Source organism: Bremia lactucae, linkage group LG3 (genome assembly GCF_004359215.1).
Source record: "Bremia lactucae strain SF5 linkage group LG3, whole genome shotgun sequence".
NCBI classification, from domain to species: domain Eukaryota; phylum Oomycota; class Peronosporomycetes; order Peronosporales; family Peronosporaceae; genus Bremia; species Bremia lactucae.
In genome coordinates, this window is record NC_090612.1 from 2,705,203 (window position 1) to 2,732,779 (window position 27,577).

The 27,577-nt window shown below is 43.6% G+C and overlaps 6 protein-coding genes across 6 annotated transcripts; 3 read left to right on the forward strand and 3 right to left on the reverse strand.

Moving 5' to 3' along the window:
• Window positions 1-1,651: 1,651 nt before the first annotated feature.
• Window positions 1,652-2,016, reverse strand: CCR75_001334 (uncharacterized protein; the record flags this gene model as incomplete). Its single annotated transcript, XM_067959438.1, is given in 2 exon segments — window positions 1,652-1,764; window positions 1,779-2,016. 2 exon segments carry the CDS (start codon window positions 2,014-2,016, stop codon window positions 1,652-1,654), a joined length of 351 nt encoding a protein of 116 aa, XP_067815412.1.
• Window positions 2,017-2,031: 15 nt separating this feature from the next.
• On the forward strand, window positions 2,032-2,262 carry CCR75_001335 (uncharacterized protein; the record flags this gene model as incomplete). Its single annotated transcript, XM_067959439.1, has 1 exon — window positions 2,032-2,262. One exon carries the CDS (start codon window positions 2,032-2,034, stop codon window positions 2,260-2,262), a length of 231 nt encoding a protein of 76 aa, XP_067815413.1.
• A 4,830-nt stretch (window positions 2,263-7,092) lies between these two features.
• On the forward strand, window positions 7,093-10,796 carry CCR75_001336 (uncharacterized protein; the record flags this gene model as incomplete). Its single annotated transcript, XM_067959440.1, has 3 exons — window positions 7,093-9,363; window positions 9,435-9,917; window positions 9,980-10,796. The coding sequence occupies 3 exons, from the start codon at window positions 7,093-7,095 to the stop codon at window positions 10,574-10,576; spliced, it is 3,351 nt and encodes a 1,116-aa protein (XP_067815210.1). The 3' UTR covers window positions 10,577-10,796.
• Window positions 10,797-13,605: 2,809 nt separating this feature from the next.
• CCR75_001337 (uncharacterized protein) lies at window positions 13,606-14,739 on the forward strand (the record flags this gene model as incomplete). Its single annotated transcript, XM_067959441.1, has 1 exon — window positions 13,606-14,739. One exon carries the CDS (start codon window positions 13,606-13,608, stop codon window positions 14,737-14,739), a length of 1,134 nt encoding a protein of 377 aa, XP_067815211.1.
• Window positions 14,740-15,169: 430 nt separating this feature from the next.
• On the reverse strand, window positions 15,170-16,739 carry CCR75_001338 (uncharacterized protein; the record flags this gene model as incomplete). The annotated part of the gene is made up of 5 exons (XM_067959442.1): window positions 15,170-15,403; window positions 15,461-15,679; window positions 15,754-16,072; window positions 16,139-16,359; window positions 16,434-16,739. The coding sequence occupies 5 exons, from the start codon at window positions 16,737-16,739 to the stop codon at window positions 15,260-15,262; spliced, it is 1,209 nt and encodes a 402-aa protein (XP_067815278.1). The 3' UTR covers window positions 15,170-15,259.
• Window positions 16,740-18,629: 1,890 nt separating this feature from the next.
• CCR75_001339 (uncharacterized protein) lies at window positions 18,630-22,720 on the reverse strand (the record flags this gene model as incomplete). The annotated part of the gene is made up of 2 exons (XM_067959443.1): window positions 18,630-22,239; window positions 22,320-22,720. 2 exons carry the CDS (start codon window positions 22,718-22,720, stop codon window positions 18,630-18,632), a joined length of 4,011 nt encoding a protein of 1,336 aa, XP_067815402.1.
• Window positions 22,721-27,577: the final 4,857 nt, after the last annotated feature.

The window sequence follows — 27,577 nt, forward strand, 5'->3', positions numbered from 1 at the left end:
TCGGAGCGTCTACACCGGAGACAGCTCCCCACAACCCCTTGGACATGAGGTACATCTTCATCTTGTAGCTCCATAGCACGTAGTTTGAGCCGTCAAAAGGCTCAATCTTGAAACCGGAGTCGTTGCTTGGGCTCATAACCTGTTGATTTACGTTAACGCTATGAGCTTGAAGATGGGCTTACGGTCGAGATTGCAAACCGGAAAGTAAGTTATATGTTGAGTTTAACTTTATCCTACCGTTAGCTTTATCCTACCGTTAACTTTATCCTACCGTTAATTATTTCCTATCGTTTGCTGCGCCCCCTTTCCCAGATATGTGGACTACCATAAAATGGGGGACGTCACTGTCTGGCGGTACAGTGCTGGTGAACCCCAAACACCAGTTCCCGAAGGTTTTACTTTTTGTCGTTACCGGGTATCGAACCGGTGACCAGTGGGTCGCACCGCCATGCCTTACCCGACTGAGCCACAACACACGATATTTTCCACACTTAACTTCTTCGTGTTATTCTTGTAATTTGATCCCGTATAAACGCATATGCATAAAGTGCAACACTTTCGATGAATACATCAATCTTCAACAATTGCCGTAGCCATTTGTTTCCAGTTAGAGAAGCTACCCCGACGTGTAACGTGAGCTTGCTCGAACAGGTTAAGCAAAAGACCCGCTTCATCTGCTGTAAGGGAAGGAAAGCGCTTCCTCTCAGCAGGCAGTTCCTCCGATCGCTCTGGTACTGAGTTATACACTTCCGCGAAAAGGTGCCTAACCTTAAATTAATTGATAATAACAATAAGTCAATAGACATTAAGATAATTATAATATTCTGTCTGTTTAAAATTATACCAAATAATCTAACACAAAATTATATAAAAGAAATAAAAATTTAATGGAAATTAAAAATTTATTATTAAAAAAGGGCATTGATGAAAATCAATCTACAACAATGGATAGCGAGGTCGGATCGCAGTTCGGCGTTTTCGCGGAGTTATAGGCCGATAACTGACAAAATGTGTCGGCGATTCGGTGAAATGGGACCAAATTTCGCACAAGGGCAAAATGCGACCGAATGGTACTCATTGCGAGCGGTACTGTGTGCTGACTTCATATTACCACTTTTGTTATCATATCAGTTCTTGCAAATTATTCAAACAATAGCTAGGAGGTTGATATTTACGCATTTGGTTTTAATGAAATGGCAGTCACCATTATAATAAATAATGTTGTGTCTTAATTCCTTTCGCTGTACGGTGATACACCTTTCCTAGAAAATTTAATTAATGCATTGCTCTTTAGGTGCATCGATGCTTGCAACAATGAAGTAATAAAGTTTCACATATCACGGCTATCGATTGTGTCATTACGTCAAATCATTGTATAAATCACTCGTCGCCTTAGCGGTTGCGAGGTCCACGACACAACACTAAAAGCAACTAGCATAGTTGAGCTCGTAAGCGCCAACTAAAACCTTTACAGACGGTTGGCTAGATTTTATTGTACGCCCTGCAATTCTACCATAAAGCATCTGATGACAGCATGCAAAGTTACATTAATAGTTACATGTATTACACAAAGTAGTTATCATCATTAAGCACGTACAATAATCCTCAATTGCAATACACGTCACGCACGAAGTGTGTAAACAAAACATATTCAGAGAGCCAAAGCAAATTGATTAAACGACGTCGTCATGGCATTCTTTACAAACGCAGCAATGGCACTTTTAAACTCGGCTTGGTACGAGAAAGTAACAACAGTACCCGAACCTGTCAAATAGCACCGTATTTAAATACTTGCAGTCCCATACAGTGTCGTTGGCCGGGTGCGTTCCGTCCTTCGAGGGGGGGGGATAGCAGCTGCATTGCGAGCAGACAATATGATCGTGGCTTATCGAGCTCTGCCAATCTCATGCCGAATGGGGTGCTCAGTGGGTACGCTGCTGCAGTTTGGAAGGGAGTCTCAAAAGCCCCATGCTGTCTTTGACTAGAGTATGTTAGCCATAACCACGGCCTTGTCATGGAGATATTCACACGATGAACGGCTTTGCTTTGGAGATCTCTGAGATTATTAGCGTTGCAGATGCTCTCTCAAGTCTTGTGCTTGGCGACGGGGGTTCTCAAATCGAGGAATCAGGGCTTTATTTGGAGACAGCAGTGCTGCCTCTCCATCGCTTTCTGCGGGTTTCCTCGTGCGGCTCGTCGATTCAAATCATAGAAGCTGTCGCGACGAATGGTCATATGCCGCCATCAGATATTGTGTATTAGTACCTTGACAACGATCCCGTTATTGAGCAATGGAAGCTCTCTCCGAGTTTGGGTCCGCATTTGTCGACACGGGCCTCGATGGGCTTCCACGATTGCTGCTGCTGCGACGGCGTCACTTTCCACAACAAACTGGACGTAAGCTTTGTAGTATAATCCACAATGCCATGAGGAAGAAAGCCCGAGTTGGACATAGGTTCTTCGCTTATGCCACGAGTTTAAATAAAAAACAGCAGCCACAACGGCCTCCACTCCCGCCCACTGCTGCTCTATTATTCTCGATAATTTCCGATCAGCGCTATATGACTCTACAAAGCTTCGGTAGGAACATTGGCGTTGCGATTAAGGTCTCAGACCTCCAATCATTCCATTGCAGGTGGTATTACGCTAGGCCAAACTAAGAATAAGATTATATTTAGAATTCGTGTCGAGGACAATACAGCATTCAATAAACTGTCAAAGTTTAAGAGATTAATGCCTAAACCCAATGGAACTTTAAGCACGATGACACAAGTCCCAATCGCTAAGCGACTAGTGCTCAAATCCCCTCTATGCGCTTTGGCGCCTAAAAATATCGCTGATTCCCTTTAAGTTTAGGGCGTCAACCATAACTGCGAGACGCTTTTGAGTCAATCATAATTGACCATAGCTAATTAAAGCCCTTAATAGTCGCTAAGGCGACTAACAAGCCGGGCTTGTACCTCACGCCACATGCCGTTAAACATAAAGCTCTTTGGGGCTAGGCCCTGTTTACCCTCACCGCCTTGAAATTCAATCGAGTCTAGTTCTTTCCCAGAAGGGCCCCTACTGAGTGTCGGCATCTTTTTCGCATCGTACTAGAATTCTGGTATGATATGCTGTTTCGGGCTTTGTGCGGCGTAAGTGCCTAGTAAAGCTAAAATATTCATTAATCTCGTGTTTTGTCAACACAGATTGCCAGTGGCAATTTGCTATTACTTTTGAAAGTATTTCTTCCGCACATTAAAAGAATTACGGATGTTCCCTTGCTGTACCACAGCTTAAAGCTCTGCGTCTTCTTCAGCGAAGCTGAGGCCATGGATTCCGATCAATTGGTCGAACCCGATATGCTAAACGAGCTACTATGGTGCCCCTTCGTACTAACGCGAGAGGACTTACAAATGAACTCAGCTTTTAATGCAATGTCAATGGCTGCTTCAAGATAAGCGGATTGGGATTAAAAAGCTTCTGTTTGGGCCACGCCCGCATTAAGACCTCCCATAAGTCGGTTATTAAAACAATTTTTTTGTAATGAGTCAAGCTGCTTAACAACAATGAGAGTTCGCAACTCTTCGATATAACCTTTTACCCTGACGGGCAGATAGGAATCGCGATCGAATGCGAACAGCCTGATAAGGCGGTGCAACACGCAAGATCATTGCTTTTTAGCGTGTCCCGCGTGGGTAATGCGAAGTCTATAGACGTCGAGCCTACCTATGACTTACAGTCGACGGTGAGCAGTCTCTGCATCGATCGGTCGGAAGAGCAGGCGGAAACTGCGATCGTTCCGTTAGCGAACGAAGGGGGCTTTGAGCCCTTCGCAATGAGACATCTGGATCTTCTACCGGGCTTATAGATGGTCAGGGATATCGCTATTGATCTTTTTGGCGCAAGGTCGAAGTCATGGCTGTTTCCACCTCTTTGAATAGAAAAGAAGATATTTATCTCTTTGTTCTCATATGTCTAAACATTTATGACAAGCGGGCGAGAATTTATATTCGATTATCATTAATTTCAATAATTACCACATTTTCACGTAATTTTCAGTTAGATGTTCGCTTAAATTTAAGTAGAGTAGTCTCCGTTGATTACATTTAATTCTGGGTTTGCTATAAATCTATCAAGGCATACGTTTCGGATCAGGTACAGTGATGTACCGAGATGGCATAGATACCGCTACATTGTCATGGACCAGTACGGAAAAGGCGGACTGAAAGCGCATAAAGACTTCTGCATTTAATCTAGACTTTATAAGCCCTTAGGCAGGATATAATCCATTTCTTCAGGCCCAAAGAAAGTGTCATGCTTTGCAAACGGTATAATTTTAGCCTCCTAGAGGTTTATGAAAGAATCGATTTTGACAACATAGACATTAACGCGATTTTAAACTAAATTCTTTAATGAATAAGTCTTACAGAGACTCAGGCGTAGATTGACTTCGAGTGCTACCAGCTGTAGCGAAGCTGTCGTTTTGCCTACACAGAGGCCGCGACAATTGACACTATTCCTCACTGCCACGGTCGGTGATGTTCCCAACCGCCAGTGTCTTGACCAACTTAGCATGACGCGAGTTCTTCACACAGATGCCTTCGCCAATTGCGAATACAACATTTCCACACCCTTGCCTCGACGGCCTCCATTTGTCTTGCCAGTTCTCTTGCTTTTACAATTAGACCTAACGTGTCCCTTCTTTCAGTATCCACAGCAGGTACGCGTTTTCCTTTCGCAACATCGAGTCTTCCACAAGAGCGACCCCTTCTCTTCCACAAGCACGTTCTGATCAAGATTCCATCTCAATCATCGACGCAAATGTGCAAGTTCCTCAGCACGCACGAGGTAGTCGGCACGATGCGTTTGGCACTTCGCCATCGCAAATGCTGAATGTTCAGGCGGTGCGTGGCGTACAATGTTGTCGAGCATTTGCTACCCAGCCCCTCCAGCTGCATCACTGACCATGACGAGGTAGATATAATGTTTCGGCCACGAGCTTTCTTAGTCCATTTTTGCCGTAAATAGCTCCATCGCTTGGGCTGCAGTGCTGCTGGTCTTAGATGTGTCAAGCATGCGCTGCGAAACGTGCAAAGTCGGTTGCGCAGCCCTCCAAGTGTTGACATGCGTATATAGATAGCGCCTTACAGATCCGTCAAGCACCCTCTTAGTACATCTGTCTATACAGTTTCGGTCCAGAGAAATTCGCACGATTCATAAACCATGTTCACCTGTCGCAACAGGTCTTACCCCTGTAAAAAAGACCCGAGTCCAACGGAAACCTCAGTCCCATCGAACTTGCGTACCGGGGACTTGCGCTGCCTCGTATCAGAAGTTCATTACTGAGTCGTCCTAGGATCTTGCACTAGGATTTGCGGCTGTGGCAGGAGGGCAATGGAGCAGGTGGGCGAGGTGGCGGCTGTGCGTACTATCTACTGACGTTAATCTAACTAAGCATGACGTCTCCTTGCGCACCGCTCTATCGTGTCTTGCAACCAATCGGTGGTGTGATTTAAACTTAAATCAACCAATCAACAGAACTATTGTCTTGTTACCTCAATATTACCAAAATTGGTAATATTGGAACTATTAATTTCAAAACTGAAAAAAAATATAAATTTTGTGCTTTGTAACTTCTTTCCTCTTTTAGGAAATAATATGTACACCCCGATACATCCTCCCGCCACGAAATATAGCAATGTCCTCGCTGCGAGCGAACAGGAATAAAGTTCAAAAGCTGCGAGCATGCTTGTCTTGGTGTATATAATGCATGCTACCTTATCTATCAAATAAGATTGCCAAGTTTATATCTATCCCAAAATTTAGCTCCACTTATATTGCAAAGGCAACCTTAATCCTCAACTCAATAATTATACCGGCTGACATGGGTACCGGAAAAGATGGTTTAAATCACTTTCTCAGGTGTAGAGTGTTCGTGTTCAGTTGCAAGAGCTTGCCGTTGCATTTTATTTCCTGATATTATGAATTAATTTAAAATATGGGAGCTACTTAATATCGATTTTTAACAATGAGTTTTATCGCAAGCACAACAATCGAAGTCTTTGTGACCTCCGGAAGTCGTGGACCCAAATTGATTTAGACTGGGACGACGTTCACATCTATATTGGCACAACGAGACATAATTACGAAAGTCTCGGCATTCAATCATCCAATATCTCCAATTTTACAATATAGATGCGATTGTACTGTGAGTTTCAAGACATTGTAACGTGGTACGTCTTTTTTTGGGGGGTCGGATGGTCCCAAGCCACGTGCTTTTTTTGCCCACAAGTAAAATGAAGGTGGTATATAATTTTTCAATGACACGCGAGAGAAATCCTATAGTAGAATAATTATTTCTGGCATTTTTAAAAAAAACTCACGGCGCTTGAGTATAATAAAATTCTGAGACTTCTATTGTCTGAAGTAAGAGGGTCCTTACCATTTAACTTTGAGTTATAGTTTGTCGTCGACCTCTAGCAGTGCATTGATCGTATCAAGCAGCCATCCAGTTCATCACTATCTAAAAATATGTTTATTAAATATGAAATCAGGCAGATACGTGCGTGTACAAATGCTGATAATTATTTGAAAAGATGATCTCGACGGGGCCCTTGTAGTCGATCGTCAATCATATCAATGAACGATAAATTTCGAGGCATCCTGTCTCATATAGAATGACATAGAAAAGACAAGACGGAGAAGGTGGAAGAGACACAACCAAATCCTCTCAATAACAAAAATACCGTCCGGGAGTGCTATACTGGCACGAGGAGGCAATCTGTTTTGCTGTAGCTCTAAATAATCATAGGTATCATCTAATAACCACTATCTTTGTTGCACTTCTAGAGAAATATAGTAGCCATTTAAGTGGGACTGAAGTGTGGCCTACTTCAATCGCATTTTTTTTTCGAAATTCGTAATTAATCATCTTTTTCCATGAAGATTCAAATTTGAATCTTCAAGAACATACGTACAACTACCAAAAATTGGTTACCCACCTCGACGACAGGGGAAGGGTACTCAATTCCATCTAAATAGTGGCCCCTGTTTTGCGCGCGCGCGAGTGAGTGTCAGCAAACGGTTAGGAGACGCGGTGTCTGGCGAATGGATTCGGTGGTCGAGGAGGCCTTTGAGGTGCAGGTGCTGCAGCCTTTCCATGGATGGGTACTGGAGCGCTTTTGTGACCGTAGCGGCAACATGTACCCTGAGCTCACACGTGCGGCACAGAGCGTTTTGGACCGCGACGACCGGTTGAATGGCGTCCAGGAAGGGCTTCAGCTCGAAGTGGGCGTCTTGCGCTCACTTGACTGGATGTGGAGCCACCCGTGGCTACCTGATAGTGACTATACGCAGTGTGACGAGGAAGGGTGGAGCTACGGGTCGTCGATTGCGCGGATTAATTGTCGCTTGGCCAAAGGGACGAGCAAAGTCAAGCGCGGTTACTACCACTTTTTGAGACGACGTCGATGGATTCGTACACGTGTTCGAGCGCCTCTTTCTGGATTATTAGTCCCACAAATTGATTGTGAACAGGAGCAATGTAGTACCGCGGTATTGTCGTCCGAGGGACCAAGTCTTAAGCGATCGTACCGCGTCTGCCGCGACTCGATCATGTCGTATTTCCAACTCGACGCAGTCAAAAGACTCTCAAATATGTCATGTGTTGAATTTACAGACGACGATATCCAGAAGGAAGGATGGCTTGGAGTACGCGGGAATTTGTCGCGAAGTTGGAAGCTCCGATATTGTTTGTTGCGATGGGATTCCAGTAGTCTTGTATGTTTAAAAGATCGCGTGTCGATGGTCCAAGTGAGTGAAGAATTGATTGACAGACATACGACGCTGCTAGTAGAAGGTTCGGCAAAGCCGCACCAGTTTCCATTTTCAATTTGTCATGGCGAGCGAACATTGCGATTAAATGCCGTGGATGGCACGTCCCGAGCGTCGTGGATCTCGGCGCTTAGTGAATTAATTGTACGCAGTCGTGCGTCGTTTTTTGCGTCAGAAGAATCGGAAAGCGGTTCACGAAGCCGGAGTTTTCGACGATTACGCTCGTCGACTGATGAAGATTGCCTGATCGTAAGTACGTCCACGGTGAATGAAATGATTCGGGAGAGTAATGGAGTAAAGAAACACAGTCGTGGAGCATGGAGACCGTATAAGTTCATTTCATCGACGATGCAGTCGAAACGCAAAACAGACTTGAGTTGCCGCTTTGAGTATGTTCAACAATTTGCTGGTACATTAAATGTAAGAATCGAGCTCGCTTCGGGATATATTTTGGAAAATATCGTGATTTTGGAAGAGAATTTGTGCACGGCGCAAGAATTCTTACCGTCTTCCGTACCTTTTGTGCCAAAAGAAGAGATTGAGAAACTTCGAACCGAAGCCGTTACGTTGATCAAGGAATTTCAAGCTGGTGCAAAGATGACGCTTCAATTGGAACGCACGAGTGTTTTAGAATGCAATAAGCTGCTTAAGAATCTGTATTTACTTGTGTGCCACCTACGAGAAAGAGTCATCTCACTGGCACCATCTCAAGAACATGCGACGATAAAGAAAATTGTGCTGGAATCGTCGACAAAGCGTCGCATTCCTGTGGACTGGTATACGAATTCCGCACCTTCCGAAAAGTTACCGAGTTTAAGTGATGAAAGTCCTCTATCGACACGCACGTCGGATTCAACGGTGGAACACTTGGAGTTATCGTATACCTCAGGATCTTCTCTTGAGGTCAAACAGCCGAGTCTACTTGCTACGACTAGGCGAGACAAACGTAGTTCATCCGTCACTGAACCAAATCGATTTAATCCCACTCCTGTTAACAGCGGTGGCCACAGTCTACACGCGTCTAGTGCCATTAAAATTAAACCGTACACCAAGATGCCGGAATGTTTGTATGAAGGTCATTTTGACCTGCCAGACGGCATGAACGGATATGTTGTGAAAGTTCACGATAAGGATATTGGCTCCATCGTTGGCTACACTTTATGCTCGACGGCGTACGTGAATCAGCTGGAAACCCATTTTGCGAATACTATTAATATTACTGAAGAACTGGCTGCGCGTGAAAGTATGAATATTTGCGAGATTAATGCATCGGCACAGCCAAACATTGAAACGACTCTGATGTTAAAGAAGCGGGTCATTTATTTAAACAAGTTGCGGTCGACTGACCTGCAGCATACTACTATGAAATTCGCTTACGCGGCTAGCTCTACAAATCACGAATTTCAGTGTGTGGCATACTTTGCAGCACAATTTCACGCGCTACGTGCACTTACTGCCCCAGGAAATGTCGAGTTTCTTAATTCAATCATTGAAAGTAAACGCTGGGATACGACTGGAGGCAAGTCGGGCGCATTCTTTTCAATGGTAAGTCAGTACGATTATATATATTTTTTGGAATCTACAGCTTTTAACTAAGCTTTACGTATATGTCACAGACGCACGATAAACGCTATGTGCTTAAGGGTATCTCCGTGACCGAATTCAATATGTTTGTTCACATGGCTCCGCAGTACTTTAACTTCATTGCGCAAGTTGTAGAGGTCCCAACTTCGACGGTCATTACAAAAATTGTCGGGCTTTTTAAAATTAGTCACAGCCGGCGTCTATTAAAGCATACGGAGTACGTGGTGATTATGGAGAATTTCTCGTACGGCTTTCCACCAGGACAAATTTACGACCTGAAGGGTATTTTGCGTCGGCGGTATAATGCCTCCAGCACTCACGAAGAAGGCCGTTATGAATCGTATAACAGCGTCTCAAATGTGCAGGTTTCAATGGATTTACCAGTTTTGCTCGATGGTAATTTTTCAGAGCGCATGCCGGTGCCAGCGTCACAGCAAGATTTGGATATAATTGAGTCAGCCATTGAGAATGATACAGGCTTCCTTTATCGGGCTGGAGTTATTGATTATTCACTGGTAAGTGTTACTTGATGTGTGTGTGTTTTTTTTTGATGACTTAACTGTCTTGTCTTGATTAGCTTCTTCGTTTCGACGAAGAAAAACGGCAAGTTATTGTGGGACTTATTGATTACTTGCACCAATTTGATTTTTTAAAAAAGATGGAGTCAACGTCGAAGGCGAGTCTAACATTTCGCCATCCGACAGTCATTAGCCCCATTTCGTATCGCCGCCGCTTTATGAATGCGACGAATCGCTACTTTGTTGGTATTGAAAAAGAATTAGAGATTCGAATGCGTAAGCGATGTGGGCTTAAACTAAAGCCAGAATTGCGTCGGATTGGAGCACCAAAGTCTGGCCCAACAATCGCTTTAAATGCGCGAGCCGACGAAGATGTGCACGCGGAGGTAGCGGCTCGGCTTGCTGACAATATGTCGCTTATCAGCGATTCTTCATTTATAGTCGAGTGCCCTTCTTTACAAATAGATTACGCCTTGCCAAGACTGGAAAGTAATTGGACAGAATCAAAGCCGCGAGGGTACTCAATGTCACAAATCATGCAAAGCAAAGGCGAATGTTTTGGCTCTCCATGCAATTCGCTGCACGAATCGATTCAAAGCTTTCCCGCCACGCCCATAAAAAGTAACGCTGTGATGCTTGAGGCGCATTGCTCATGACATCATTGTCGCGCATTTGGGCAGTATTTAGATGGTCCGTGACTAATATTCTTGAATTATTGATCTCGGCGTGCGTGTGTTACAAGTTCGTGGACAAATTAATTGTAATATCTTTACAAAACAATATTTTGGCATAGTGATTAAATACCGATGTTGTAAAGATGAATATTTTTATCAAGCTAGCCGACGGCATTGCTGCTAGTGAAAAACTCTGAGGCACGGCATTTTTAAGGGTTTGTAAAGATTAATTTCCTTATTGCTTTTCGTCGAACGTCGGACTCTTTCGAGGAGAGGCCTCGATGGTCGAAAAAAACTTTCGATCGCAACAAAAGAATTGTAAGACATGTTTAGTTTTAGTATTCATACTGAAGAACTTAAAACGTATTTTCTTAAGAAATAGCATGACGTTTGAAATGAATTGGAGAAAAAAGAAGTCGAAAAAAAATTCGCCACGCAAACGATTATGTAAAGAAAGTTCATCAATATTTCAAGCACGCAGCAAGATGACGTCCACACAAATTGCGTTCGTGGCATTTTTGTTTATAGTTCCAATCTGGCTACCACGTATAAACTGTGTTGCCGGTGCTTGTGTTGTTGAATTCGTAACATGTTGAATTCGTCACTACATAAGCCTCCTCGACGGCCACGAGTCGGACGGACTTGAACTTTCGAGTTTTCAAGGTTAAACTCACCATGGGAGAGGTGACTATTTCCGTCAGCGCTTAAGATGGGCGCATTTTATGCAATATTCTCTTTCGAGACTGATTCAAATGTATGTACCGCTCCGAATCTCGACTCGGAACGGTACTCACCTTATGCATGGTTTCTTCATCGAGACTGACTCAAACGTGTAAACCGCTCCGAATGTGTACCTTATGCATAACCCCTCCATCGAGACTGACAAACGTGCATACTGCGCTACCTTATACTTAAGCCCCCTCCATCGAGACTGACTCAAATGTGTATACCGCTCCGAAATTTGTATACCGCTGTGTCAAAATTCGGAGCGGTTGACACATTTGAATCAGCCTCGATGGAGGGGTAATGTATATGATGCGCCCGACTCGAATCCACCTTTTCTAATTTTAGCCTACCATATTCAAGAATGATGTCTTCTAAGCGTGTGCTCGAAGAGCACACTCACCGACATGTCTCCATCGTAAGGAATCTGACCACTTGGCTCACAATGAGTCAATGCCGAGCTTTTGAGTCTGGCAGTGTGACGCATTACATCTATAATAGGTCCTTATACCCTACAAATATCATGTTTGGCTCCGACCTCCGTAAGATGACACGTTGATAATCAACACTGAATGTCCAGCGAACGAGCATTTTTTAATGGAATTATCCGTTACAGTAATAATAAGGAGCGTGTTCCTATTCTTCGAAACCGCCATAATTAAGTAAATAAATAAAGCAAACTATACGTGCATCGATAGCCAAAGAACAGAGGCCTTGAAGCTGCTAAAACTTCAGAAAATTCTTTAGATACATAGTCGCGGTCTTGTGCATGACCGAGACAAGATGTATGAAGTCATCCTCGTTATGCCTTATGTAAACAAAACACGAGCCACGGATCAATTACAAATTGATCGAACCAGTAGGCCCGCATACTCGGATCGAGCTATGATCATGGATTGGGCGATTGCAACGCGATGTTTGCGTCAACACTGTTTTAATATTGCTTGATAAAGAAAATTATCGCATCGGAGTATTCATTCAAGATGAAACTTCCGAGAGAGCTCCGTCTGTCGGTTGCTTTCAAAATGCGGCTTCCGAAGAGAATCGGTTTGATTTTCCAAAGGTTACCGACATTAATGAAAATTTAAAGTGAAGCCTATACTAAATAAAATAGTACCCCCCACCCCAGGACATGAACTGAGGACAGGGTGTGAAATCAAACAATTGGCTTAAAACGGAAATGCCCATGCAATAGGCATTGTGGGTGCAGATAATCTCTTTGGCATCTGAAAGATCTACTAAATCATTTATTTGAGTAGAAAATTTCTGATACTTTAATTTTCTAATGAGATTATAGATATGACTTTTATGCAACTAACTTAAAATAAGAAGCCTGCAAAAATGAATATCAAACACCAAAAGCCCCAGAGGCTAACATTGCTGAATCGGGCCAAGCAGAGGCATCGACACTAAAAGGTAAATTGCACTTAGATGTTTCCAAGGAACGCTTTAGTGCTGTCACGAAAAAAATACATTGACTTTCTTCTTTAGCATGACTTTTAATCCCCTGAAGCATACCAAGAGAATCTTAACTCGTAAAAGATCAATCTAAAATTTATCACAATACTGGAATTTAAAATTAAGTAAATAAAAGTTTGATTTCTAAATTATTCTTATTACTTTTCGTTGATCAAAAGTCTAATATTCCTTTAATGTTTAAATATCATTAGGTCAACTAATTTGAGATTCAATTATGAATGATTGAAATAATTATAGATTGTTTATTCAAAAATTGGTAATGTTTTTGCACCTAAGTCACTGTTTTCAGCATAGCCATACGCAAAACTATTCAATAAGAAAATGACATCTATCTTGCTAAAACTTTAAAGTTCCATTATATACTTGAATTGGTATACATTTGAAAACGATTCTGTATTGTAGACATAAGTATAGTTTAGTTTGCTGTGGCTTCTGAAAATAATAAAGCTTTTATTTTAACGAAGAGTGTGGCGTTTTGATTATCCGCCTTGATCGATGTTAAGTAAATATTCAAAAAGCGGACAATATTCAACTTCTACTCACATTTTCCACAAATAAAAAATTAAATAATCAAATGGTGCTTGAAAAATAATATGAAATGACTTATATTTTATAGACCAGATTCTACAGAATGTTGTCTCATTGTCAATCGTCCAATTACGTTATAGCTTTATAATGGGAACTTATTCCCATTTTATCGAAAAGACATAGATCGTTCGACCCAAATCTTGATGCATCGTCTCACCTCCCGCGCCCTGCTCCGCCGTGAGGCTTTAAGTCTCCATGCCCGTGATGCATGCAATGACAACATGACACAAAAGATTCACGAGCTGGCGCAGCTTCCGCAAACCGGTGTCTCACTCCAATACTTGCTCGAGTTCGGGACAAATATTTCTTCGCAAAAACTAATCCAATCCGCACGCTTCTTGCATGCGGAAATGCCCGTGCGATACGCCCACCGCATCAAAAATCTAGAAAACTTACCACACGGATTGAGCGATATGCCATCGGTAAAACAAGTGCGTGAGTGGTACGTGAACTCTGCCCGCGAGCTGCTCACGTTTTCAAAAGTCGAGACAACTCGCGACGAATTAGCATTTCGAAATTTAATTGAAAGTATTAAAGCGCGTCATAGTGGCACATTATATACCATGGCCAAAGGTGTCCACGAATTGAAAATGGAATTATTTAAATCCTTTACGGAAAAAGACTCGGCAACGACAAAAAAAGAATTGGGCAAACGGTATTTACGATCGCAAGAATTTGCCGATTTATCCGACTTGCACTCGTTCTTGGATGCTTTCTACATGTCCCGAATTGGCATTCGAATGCTCATGAGTCAACATATTGCTCTCCACGAGCAAGAAGACGGATGGGTCGGCTGTATCTGTGAGAGTACTTCTCCAGCAGAGATCGCGCTCGCGGCCATTGATACAGCTCGACACATGTGCTTACGACAATATGGCGATGCTCCCGAAGTCGAGCTTCATGGCCACACGGACTTTTCCATGCCTTTTGTACCGAGTCATTTACATCATATGCTCTTTGAAGTGATTAAAAACTCGATGCGAGCAGTCGTGGAATTTCATGGACTGGATACGGACATGCCACCGATTAAAATTGTTATTGCAGATGGAGAAGATAATGAAGACGTGTCGATTAAAATCTCAGACGAAGGCGGAGGGATCCCACGCTCGTCCGTGTCCCGCATTTGGTCGTATTTGTATACAACCGCCGATTCCGAAGCCTTTGAGCGACTTGAAGCGCCTAATGATTTTGGAGGCGATTCCCCTCTTGCGGGACTCGGATACGGATTGCCTATTAGTCGTTTATTTGCACGCTACTTTGGTGGCGATCTTCAAGTGATTTCCATGGAAGGATACGGGACCGATGCGTATTTGCATTTAAAACGTGTGGGAGATGCTTCCGAGCCTCTTCCATAGGTGGCAGGATGGATAGTTTTTAGTGTACTTGTAATAGAAGGTTATCAAGGCAAAGGATTTGCTGCACACGGCGAATAGTTGTATTCTGTAGCAAGTTTTTGGTTTATTTGCGCTTGTATTCGACTTTTTATCTAAAACGATACTTGCCGAAGATTTATGACAAAAAATTGAACATGATGTGCCATCGGATCGAACTTGATTAATGCATACGTGCTTGTGGTATTATTGCTAAGTAACCAATTAAAAATAAAATTAAGGCTTACGAGCTAGCGGAAGTCTGAGCGGACCACTTCGACGCATTTGCTATAAAAAGCTGTATAATCACCAACTTTGGCAAAATTGGCTACAGCTGGATGGAGTGCAACGATTTAGAAAACCGCTCGAAAATATCAGTCAAGAAGTGAGTTCCAACAAATTAAAAGCCAGCAAAATTATTAAGTAAAATAGATTTTCTTAAAACACATTTTTAAGATTCAAAAGTAAAAAATAAAATTATCTGGTTACTTGGCATCCTACATGGTTACGCATCACGAATAATGACATTGTTTTGAAGCAAACTCATACGTAACAGCAGATTGCGTGACTCGGCTGCATAGGTTCTTCCCACTTCAAATGCACGATCGTAAGTAGCGGCACGCTGATTTGGGTGATACGCATACAAAATCTACAACATCCACACGTAAAAATCATCATCACAAAATGTCATTGTTGCGTGAAATACCTTCTGATACGAATCCATTCGCGCATGGAGTCGTTCCGCGGCAATCAGCTCACAAATTTCGATTTCAAGATCCGCTGTCGACGTGCTAAATGTCTGAGCCATTTGATGCAAGTCCACCGAGAGGTACGGAAAAAAGTATTGAATGATTCCACGGTTACGAATTTCCTTGCACAAAATTTCGACGTGTTCACTTAAGTACAAGTCTAGCTGAAGTTCAGGCTATAAAGATTCAAAGTGGTTAAAGTTTCCGCAACTATTTCGTTGCAATTAATAAGAAAAAAAAACTGTCGTACCTTCATCTTCTCCAATGCTTGCAAACACGACGCATAGTTACTCGAATAAAAAGCTGAAATGAGCTCACGTAACCATGGCAATAGCTCTAGAAACGCTTTAAAAGACGAGTTATTCATCACTTTTTCCTTAAGCTCTTCACGCGTGAACGACGCCAATGCGCAAATACCGCCGTAGAGAGCAATATCTTCTGCGTGAAGTACCTCGTTGTAGCTGGCACCAATTTCTGCACTGCATTCGATGAACTTAGACGCAGCAGTATGGTACTTTTTGTCATGCAGAGCCACGAGGCCAAAAGCCGAGGCAATTTTCGACTTTAAGCTAAAAATATTAAGTTGCCTTAATTTTTTTGAAATAAATTCGCAAGCACCATCACTCTTCACTTACATCACGTCACTCTGAGAAGTGCTCACGTGCTCTAATTTCGTCAAGTAATTCGTTACATGGCCAAAGTGGCCCATGTGGAGGGCCACTTTGCTAACGTTTAAACACATTTCAATAATGTGCTTGTCCGTAGTACAATAGTCGCGTGCTTGAGCAAAACTTTTCAGCGCAGCAGGCAAATCCCCTAATTCGTAATAAAAGTTTCCCAAATCGTCATGACCCATCTTTATTTATAAAGCATACCCCCAAATGGTAAAAATTAGCCCTTTCCGGATTGTAAAATCTCTGGAATGCGTACCCTTATGCTCTCCTTGATCATTGTAGACTTATACGAGTTAAGCTCTTGCTCCAGACGCTCATACTGCTGTGCTGACGTGTGCTTTACATTTTCAATATAACTGGCCTCGTCTGTCGCCTTGTCACCGAGCAGTTCAGCATATAATCCCATATTTAGACTTCCCTTTAGCTCACGGAGCAAGGCGCGCGTGGCTTCGGCTTCTAAAGCAGGGGACGTCTTGGCAAGAAAAAGAAGCCGCTCGATGCGATTACGGCCGCTGTATTTGGCAGCATACACTTCCATGTCAAATCCTTCGAGCGTTGCCATGGTACTTCAGCTTGAAATGATCTAAAAGGACCTTTAATATTTTTTAAAGAAATTTCATTATATGCCTTTTTTTGAAAAGAGATTTTTTTATCTACCCGAGCCTATTGTGAGTTTTAAAAAAAATAAGGGCAGATTAAGCATTTCGAGTCTAAAGGGGTATTTAATGAAATTTCTCAGCAAAGAAAAAAAAACTCGAATAATATTTTTAATCAAGCTTTTTTTCCTTGTGACAACAGAATGGCACCGCCGGTGGTTATTGCGCTCTTTCGGTTTGCCACTGTTTCATGGCAATATTAGTTAAATGATGTATGTCTAATAGTATGAATGAAGGTCATTGCTTCGCTCGACGCAGACGCTGCAGCGCGACATTCTTGCTGGGAGGTTGCTATACAATGCCGTCCGCTCTGGTGCAATCGCCTCGTACGCTGGCATTAAAACCGACTGGCAGCGCGAGCAACTCTTTTTGCATTGTTTTGACGATGTAAAGGTACTTAAAAGACGGATCCAGGACGACCGGACATATGCAGCCATTGTGCGCGCGGGGTTTGTGTCGCCAGTAAATGATAAAGCGGCACTAAATGCAAGAATCGATGCCGCGTTTATAACGCTTAAACGTGTAGATGACCACAATGCTCTTCTTCAGAAACTTATAGGCCAAGGATGTTTTCAGCCTAAGGTTGAACAGTATTATTGGGAAGACTAATAGCAAAAAAGCTTCTAAATTTTTTTTGTTAGGACCGAACGAGCGCGATTAAATTTCGAATTGGCGATGTAATTCAAGTAAAAAATGAAAAACGCGGTGTCATATTTGCGTGGCATATGACTTTAAAAAATGCCGCAATTGGACCAGAAGTGGTATACGATGTTTTACCACATAGTCCTGGGTATAGGTGGGTAGTGGTCATTTCTAATTCAGACTTACTGTTCAGTTTATCAGAGTTTTATTAGTTTTGCCAGCAAATTGTACAATGTGCCACAAGACGAAATTCGACTTGACGAGACGCCAAAGGTGCGTTTTTCCTGAATTTATTTTAGAAATATTAACTTTAACAAAAGTGGTTGTTTTGCCATAGGCAATTATCCATTCGGCGCTTTTATTGTACTTTGACGGCTTTGACAGTACTCGCCACATACCATCCGAAGCTTTGCTAGCTCGATACCCAAGTGATTTCTCTAAGAAAATTCAACATGCGGATAGAATCGTTGCTACTCCATCAATCATACACGTTCAGTCTGCTGATGAAAACGAGTTGCTGAAGTACTTGCGGTGTGATGATAGTACCATTGTACAATTTGCTATGGCCAGTTTAGAAGGAAAATGGATTGGAGAGGGTGGACAGAATGCTCAAGATCACGTGCAGCGTGCAATAAGACTTGTGAATGAGAAGAAATGGAGTGAAGCTCGTGAAATGCTTCAACAAGTCGTGTACGATGTACCCTTGTATGCATACGCGTGGAACAAACTTGCCTTGGTCGAGTATCAGAGCGGTGGGTTTCGTGCACTTTATGTTGGAATTTCAAATAATAATAATTAGCATATTTGTGTCGACAATTAGGTAATTCTAGCAAAGCACTCGAAAATTACGAAATTGCCGTAAAACTTAAGCCGCAGCTTATCGAAGCTCTTGTTGGTCTTGGAATATGTGCAACAAAACTCCAGCGGTGGCCGATAGTCCACCACACTGCAGTCCAATTGCTGAATATACAACCGAGCAACGACACAGCCCATTTGCTTCTCAATCAAGCAATCTACGCAACGTTATAAGACAGAAAGTATATAACATTAAAAAATCACAATTCGAGTTTGGATTTAAAGAATTTGTAATTTAGTAATGTACTTTATTTATTATCACAAACACTTGGCTAAAAAAACACACACACTTCAACTGTTTAAAACAAATACCGCGACATGGACCATAACATATCGGCATCTTTCAAGCAAACGTCGTTTTCCAAAGTCGCCTCTTTGCTCATTGTTGTGCCACTAAAGCATCGTTTCACTGTGCTACTATCGTCGTCCTGTGGTATCAAAATGGCATCACTCAGTGGCGTTGCCCATACAATCCGCTCGGCTTTATCCGATGTTTCTTCCGACGCTGACTGGATTTGTCGCTTGAAAGGAGGCAATCGGGAAGATGATGTCACCATTTCACGCGGTGAAACTGGTGGTGACACGGCAGCACTGCATGTAAAGAAGCATACAATCCGCTCTACGAAGCCTCGACCAGTCGTCATCTGTCGCTGCAACTCGGCCACTTCCCGATTCTTTCTCTCGAGCGCTTGTTCCAATTCCTCGACGCGTTGAAAGTGGCACTTGGCGTTCTGTTGAACGTGATCAAATGAAACGTGCAATTCTTTCAGCTGTAAACGCGCCACTTTGGCTTCGTCTTGTATTTCAGTCAATCGATTCATTGCCGACGCAAGGCCACTCGTTAATTTTGCATTGTCCTTTTCCAAACGATTGACATGAATTCGACGCAAACATCGACAAAAGAGACTAAAGATTGTAATTTGAAGAAACGCTTTATGCCACCGCGAACGAGCAAGTGCCTTCTTCTTTAACAATCGATAGCGCATTCGAGCAAGCATTGCACGCACGTTCGACTGCAGACAGATTGTACTTCGTTTCTTTCGTACGGTTTCAAGAAGCCACACGAAACCACGTTTGGCTGTAAATTGCGTCAAAAGGCGTTTCCATTGCTTTTGCATGTAAAGGATTTGTTGAAGCGGACCAAGCCACGTTACAAGCCAGCGCTGTGATTCTGGAAGGCACGTCTTTTTGGCCACTACTTTCTCCAATAACACCATCTTGTCGTCTGGACAGTCTTGATACGCGCGCATCGTTTGCGCTCGATACGCGAGTCGAGTCCATAAAGTGTGCATGGAAAGCTTCTTACGAAGTTGACACACACGCTTTCGAGCACTGTGTTGCCGTACCATGCACTGAAGAATTGTCGCTCGACGTTGGTACCGAACATTGTCAAAAATGCGTTTCCAAGCGTTGAACGTCATAATCGCCGTCACAGCATGAATCCAGTGTTTCTTTCGTAGAAAGCGTACTAACTCTTGACCCAAGTTCTTGATTGTCACGGGAGCTGGAGTGAGTAATTTGTCCAGGAGGGCAATTTTTCCCGTACGAAAAAACAATCGACTCGTGCCCATGCGATAGGCACTGGTCGAAAAGTCATAGACATATAAAATAGCTTGCGTAAAAAGCTTGTCATTCGCATTAAATCGACAAAAGATGTCGTCGGGCAATAGATTCCGATACACGTCGACAACTTCGGCGTATAGAATTCGCGTTGGAAGGCCTACACGTAAGACTTCACAGGCTTGCACGGTTCCAGAACACCGAAGCTGCTCGACGACGTACGGACGATCAAAAAGACCAACTTTCATTTGTGTATTGGGCTTCATGCAACGAATAAAGTTGCAATTCGTGCCTTCTAGTTCACTCGTGAGTCCTTTCATTTGCATGGAAAACAAGTTTGACGTGCTACCGCCTTTTAATCGTTTCGACGATGCCGAGCCGCCAGGGAGCGGAGAAAGACCTGCAGACTTGGGCGATACGATCGAATCGGAGCGTGCACGGTTGCTTGAGTGGCAACTGGAATCGTGCAATACTCGCGAGGACGAGTGTTTCAATAGCTCTTCAAATTGATCGGAAATGATATTGTTATTCTTGTCCACAAACGAGTCGATCGTGTACGTGACAGTGCCCGCGTAGTGACAAATTTGAAACGTATCACGTAAATCCTTGGGATGAGGAGTGGGGAAGCACGGATGGCGTTTAAAAAGCGTGTGAAGACGCTCGTTGAGCTTCCGGTCCGACGGCATGGGTAGTCGTGAAACATTGTCAATGGTCGCAAAGAGGCCTCCATGTCGACTGGCAATAAGGTTCAAGCACTCACGATTGTCTGCATACACGACCAAGTCACCACTTGGACTCATGTGGTCAAGCAAATCAAGTTGCTTGATTGAATTGGTCTGGTTTCGAATCGAAAGTGGAAACGAAAGCGAGTGGTTGGTTGGAAAATCAATTTGTTCTTGCTTGTACAGTGTCTGTTCAGCTTCAAAAATACACGCATTAAACACACTCTGAAGCGTTTCATTTGCGTAATTGATCAAGAGTTGTTCAAACGAATTGCGATTCTTTGGTTCAAAATCTTCAAAACCAAAAATATCGAGAACCCCAATGTAGGGGACAACATCACTTCGAAACGCGTCATAGTCGAGCGCAGCCGCACATTTCCACATGAGCCATGTAAAGGTTGTTTCGTAAATGGTTTTAGCGATTGTATCCCGAGAATACACGGCATTGCGAACGTCTCGTTTAATGTAATAGATCGAGTTACGTCGTGACCCTCGCGTCATGATTCGTTTCAGTAAAATACATTCCGTCAATTGGTCGACAGAGACCCCAAGGAGCTCCGATGCATGTTGCACAGCCAATTGCGATTGCATGTCGTCGTGACGAATACATGCCGTCTCTCCTTCTGCTGTATCCTCTTGACTAATGTGAATATTCCCCATATGCAACAATCCTGCCATTAATCGAAAAATCTCATATTGTGCTTTTTCATGAATGCCAATAAATTGCAATGCATTTTTCAAATGGCGAAAATTGGCTGCGTCATCCAGTAAATCCGAATGTACGCAACCGGATTGGTTTAAATACGAATACGCATTCGGCGTCTTTGGAATTAAATGAAATTGATTTTTCAAACATTCCGTGTCGTCCGAATGTAATAATTCGTAAAAAATGTGAAAATTGCGCTCACCTTGAGGTTGAAATACCAGTCGACTTTTTTCAAGCAAATACGTGTCAATGCTCGCTCCTGACAATTCATGCGACTCGGTCGCGAATTGAAGACGCATGTATTTGCCAAATCGACTGGAATTGTGATTGCGATGGGTTTTTGCATTTCCAAATGACTCGAGAATCGGAATTGTCTCCATTAATCGCTCCCCCACGGCCACGGGGGATAATTTTTGCTTGTTTCTCGAGTGAGGATACGACATGGCCATGGTCGACGAGCCCGGTGGACCCATGCAACCCAATACGGGGCGTACACGCGCCGTAATCTCTGGATCCATCTCGTCTTCGGAAGCCGAGGCACAGGAGGCAGTTGAGACTGCTGGATTGTATACGGCTCGCATTGTCAAAAAGTCGAGAATCATTTTCGATGTTTCGGTTTTTCCGGATCCGCTTTCCCCACTAATAATAATGCTTTGATTTTGCATCACGGCTCGAACAGCACACAATTGGCGATAGGCATTTTCAGCTACATTAAATGGATGGGGAGGGCACCGATCAAGTGGTTGACCGACAAATAAACTTTTCTCCGGATCTGGCAAATGCCGTAATGGATTCACTGCAATCAAAACATTGGCCATGAACGTATACGGACGCTGGTTTTGCAACGCCGAGCGATCTTCTAGATTTTTAGCCAATGCAGCTTCGTGTAAATGTCGTAGCGACGTCATATCCGTCGCCGTTCTGTTTGACATAAGGACACAAGTGCTTCACATTAGTGACCTAATTTCATGTGACATGTGCGAATCACCACTGCGACATACCGAAAGAGCGGATTCGCGGCATATAGCGGCACTTGTCGCAGATCAAGCTGGTGCTCCGTCGGGAGGGGTGCTTTCTCGTCGAGAGGGTCGAGACGCTCCCCCGTGGATTCGTTCAGTAGCACAAACGTCGCGCATTGCTGCTTCAGATCGAATGCAGTGACTTGTCCTAACGTCCAGCCGTACGGTCCATGCTGCTTCCAATAGAGGTCCCCCACACGGAGTTGGACGACGGCTTGGGAGGTGGTGCTGCTGTGCCGAATTGATGCACTTTTTCCGAATGACGTCATCACTTGTGGCACCAAGTCGGTAGAACGCAAAATGACGAGCTTAAAGTCACTTTCTGGCGTGTGGTGTCGATTGCAAAGTGATCGGTACTGGCTTGTCAATGTCTCGGCGACCATCAAGCTTTGATTTCAGCACCCTGGCCATTCTTAATGACTTGGAAGCAGCTGTTTTTATTCAAACTATCATTTACCGTTTCACTCTTAAAGATTGGAAATCCGTGGACCTTGGCGTGGTACAGTACCGTGCGCACGCAATAAAACACAGGCAAGCCAGCCACCTTTGACTGGCTAAAATCCCTCACGGCAGCCAGCCATCGTACTGGCTGAAAACCCTCTCGGTGGGTGGCTTCCTTTTATTATAAAGGCAGCAAGCTACTGGAATCTTTCCCTGTCAAAAATATTAAGCCCGAGTGTCTCTTAACAACTACCAACATGGTTTTCTTTCAACAGCCACGATGACCGCGGAAAAGCCCGGCGTGGCACTGAACGTTTGGCTGCGCAAATTCTTCGCATTGCGCGACAGTCCAGTGTACTACATCATTTTCTGTTTCGATGGTCCCCCTGGTGGTGGTGATTTTTCTCGATCCATAAAGCGATCAGTTTCGTAGATGTCTCAAAAGCTTGTCTGGAAATTCAATCGCTTAAAAAAAAACGATAAAAAGAAAAATACACCCAAAAAACCGTCTATTGCCAAGTTTTTAATATACCCACCACCTAGCTAATATTTATTCGCACATGCATTGTCAAGTGACCACCTTGACTTGCTCTAGGAATCCATAACATAAGCGAGCCACCGCCCGATCCAGGAAAGCCAAAGAAGTTTGCGCGCCAGCGATCAATATAGAGCGTCTTATCATGCAGCTTCGAGACCGTTGATTTCCACGTGGCTTTGCCTTGTGCTTTCACACGCACTTCATCGATTTTGACTCCACCGGAATGTATAACCACCGACACCTCTTTCGTGTCATGACTCGTAAAGATCAACTTGACCACCCCGTCTCCTTTTCGAGTCCAAAACCCATAACTTCCAACAAAGGCTTCGTCCAGAATTGTTAAGGCCAACGCATCGTACAACGATCCATCATCAATTTCACCAATAAAGGCCGTAGGGCCACAAGTAGGCTGGACAAATTGGGACGCTAACCAAACAATTCGTGTCGGATCGAGCCCCGAGATGGCTGTGAGCCCATAATTGGCCGTTTCAAGCATATATTGTGCTTCCGCAACAAAATGTCCACGATCTGTTGTAGCCGTCTCGACGAGCTGATCCACAATGACGCCAAACGTTTTACGTAATAAATCCCGCGTCTCAAATGCTGCCTGTATGGATTTATACGCTAATAACTCACTCATGCAATTGTTCGTTGCGGCAGGAACGTCCGTGAGCACAAGCGGAGATCGACTCATTTCAACCCGAATGTCATTAATCGAAGCTTTTGGGTGTTTCATTCGATAAGTATTGACATAAAAAATAACGTGGTCAGTCAGTCGCTTGAGCTGATAGCCACACGAGGAGTTGGTATCAATGAAATCCTGTAATTCTTGGACGCTCGAGTGAGGATCGTGAAACGCCGTCGAATTGAATACGAGATTGTATACATTTTTGGCGGAAAAGACAATCTGGTCGCCATTAATGATTGCTTGCTTGACAGTACTCTCTACAATCATCATGACAATACCAGAAAACACCATCGTCGTTGGTACTTCGTACCCAAGACAATGGCTAATGGCCACAGGCAAGTCGACGAGAACCACGTCCGATTGGTAGGCAAACGAAAGAATCTCTTCCATCGTTCCTTGAGGCGCGGTGGTTTGTCGAAATCGAATAAAATATACCAACGACCGAAGAACTCCGACAATATTTGCCGCACAAAAGAATTCGCGCTTTTTCGTTTGATAAATCGACACAACGGCCCCAAAAATCCCGGCAGTCGCTACATTCACAATGGCAGCTAACACCGCGACTCCTTTCTGCGCAATCTCCAAGACGCAATTATCATTCTGAGGTATGCACTCTAAGAAACAGCCTACGGGGTATGCTAGCGGACATTCAGCAATGCAATTGCCCTTGACCTCGTCATACTTTTTGTAGCCTGCGGGACACTTTTTCTTACTATTATATGGCTCGAGATGCCTGTAGCATGCCGAATCTTTCGAATGTCCAATTGTCGGCCCCACCCAATTGCGAATTTTGTGGCCAAACCAATCGGTTGCCAAAATGTCCTTTAATTCGGCACTTCGAACAAATCTTCGTGTCCAAATTACTCCCAATTCATCCACTTCGTCATTTGCTCGTCCATAGAATCCACTCAATTGAAATCCTTTTGGGGCCGTGACTGTTTCGGACTTGGTTGTTTTCGTACCTGCTGCAACGGTATTGCCACTACTGGTTGTAAATTTAAGATAAAAAATTGATTTACGACTATGTTTTCGGCCCCAATGAATTACCATGGAGACAATGTACTCGTCTTTCTCGAGTGCTAATGTGTTCTCCGTCCCACCATGACCGCCATGACTCCACGTTTTTTCGACTGGCGTCTTTATATTAATAGAAATGGCATCGATTCGTTTCGCGCCACGGATGGTGATAGCGCTTAGTGTTTGCTCGAGCCGAATATTCGCCATATCTGAGAAAGCGTACCCCGAGTGCCCACCAAAGACCTTGCTAAGCTCAATGTCATCATCATTTGCTATGCGTTGGGCAACTGTCTCTGCAGTGCTTGTTCCGAACGCCGGGACAAAAAGCGCCAGTAAGAACGCAACGGCTTCGAGTGCAGCCCACCGTGACATAATGACAAACTTTTAAGTGGAATGAATAGTAGTCACATTTGGACATTGGATTCTTGGACTAGTTTTAACAAAGAGTTTGTATGAGAACTTCCCATAGAATGTCCAACTCGCGAAAAAACGTTGTTTGATGTCTTGGTATTGCAAAGCCTTAACCTAGGTGGCTAAGTTTGATGTCTTGGTATTGCAAAGCCTAAACCTAGGTGGCTATGTTTGATGCTATTAACATACGCTAGTCTTCGCCAATACGAACGATGTTTTTAAAGCTTGGCCGCAGCTTGACGCTTTTCTCATTACGGGGCGTTCCACCTTGATCTAAAAGTTGATACCGCTGAATGTGTACTCAAATGCTCTGTCTATACATCATCAAATGGCGACAAGGGGTTATGGAAACCCTAATCTATCCTCAAGTCACCTTAGTGATTTCTCCTAAAACTTAGCCGAAAGTGGTCAGGTTAAAGCGCAAAGCCCACTTATTCTAAGTCAGGAATCCAAAAAAGGCGAGTTTAACCGAGTGCAATAGCCGAATTAGGTACAGGGCGCCGCCAATCTTGAGATGTTACAAATGTACAATAAAAAGTTGAACTTACGCAGCCAGAATGAACGTGTCCCGTATTTTATGAGGTTATTTATCTGCTGCAACTTCGGAGTCCGTTGCCAACTGGCGACTTCTTCACTCGCAAAAGCGCTGTCAATTAAAAGGAGCAAACCGCTTTACGTCGTGGCATTACAATCTTATACTAAAACACTAGAAACACTCGGCAAGAGCGACACAACTTATCGACTATTGTTCATCACTAATTGCGACTCTAGAGGAGTAAGGGAAAAATCAAGCAGCACCGTCGCCTGACACTTGGCCCCATGGCTCGTCTGCTTGCAAATTGAGACTTGCATAGCCCATGATCGGACACCATACTCAAGTGACCAATTTAGAAGCGACAGAGAAATTGCTTGTTTTCTGCATCTACCGAACCTTACACATTACACGTTGCTGCTAGAATTCATTGATCGCACTTGGCTATCAACGTTCTTGATAAAATTGAAATAGAATAGAAAAGAAAAACAGTCATTTTAGTACAATAAAGAGCGTTTTATGAGTTTTTTTCATATAATTTTTATACATGCTTACAAATTCGACAAGATTGTGATTCGTATGAGCTTACATATTTTAAATTTAGAAGGGAACCGGTATAGGCACATCTCCCTTTTGGTAAAGCCGCGCCCTCCCGTCTGTTTAATTTAATTAAAAATAAACAGCCGCTATATCGCAAAGCTGACAATTTTTATTCCTTTACAGTCGTCTTTAGATTTCTTATAGAATTTGGTACACCACACCGATTACACTACTCTCATGTAGATAATTAGGGTGTGTAGCTGTAGCTTTTCCCTTATTTAATTAAGGGGGCGTGATATTCCAAACGCCAAAAGGGCGATCTAAAGACGATTCTAAAGAAATAACTATTATTTTTTGGATGCAGTTGGAATGACCCATACTGTAGCGGGCTAAAGTTGCCCTGTTGTTACAAAGTACACTTGGTGAACTTACGGGGGAACTCCTCCGCAGCATGGCCCTGTACCTCGGACGCGGCCCTCCGCTGTCCGAGCACGAATGCCTCAAATTGCTCCAACTGAGCAACATGTTGGTCATGAAAACTGCTCAAGAGCCTGGCCTGGGCTTGTTTACCAAGTCCCTGCGCCATAAGCCCTGCCACCTCCCGATGATGTTCGAAGAGGTGGGGAAAATGAGCCCAATCAAAATTGAGGCCTTACCGCGCAGATGCGACATGGCGTACGACACCATCCGGCTGTCGTCCTCGATGAGCTGGGCGACACCGCATTGCTCCACGGCTAAAAGCCAGCGGACAATCGTGTGAGCCGCAGTTCCATCGAACTTGGGCGGGTCCACCCGAATGGGCCTCGGCTGATGCGGCCGGGCAGAGAGCATCTCAACAGTCCTGTTAACAGCCTCGCTCCGAGCCTGCTCATGTCTCAGCTCATCCTGAGTCTGAGTGATGGTGGTCAGCTACTAAATAATAGTAATTAGACCCAGCACTCGGGTGTGGTGCACATTTGTGACCAACCCTTGTGTATGTGATGCACATGGGTGCATTCACATTAGGAGGGATGACGGCTAGCGTCATCAGTTACGCGAGGTATCTATAAAGATACGCTCGTAATACATATTAA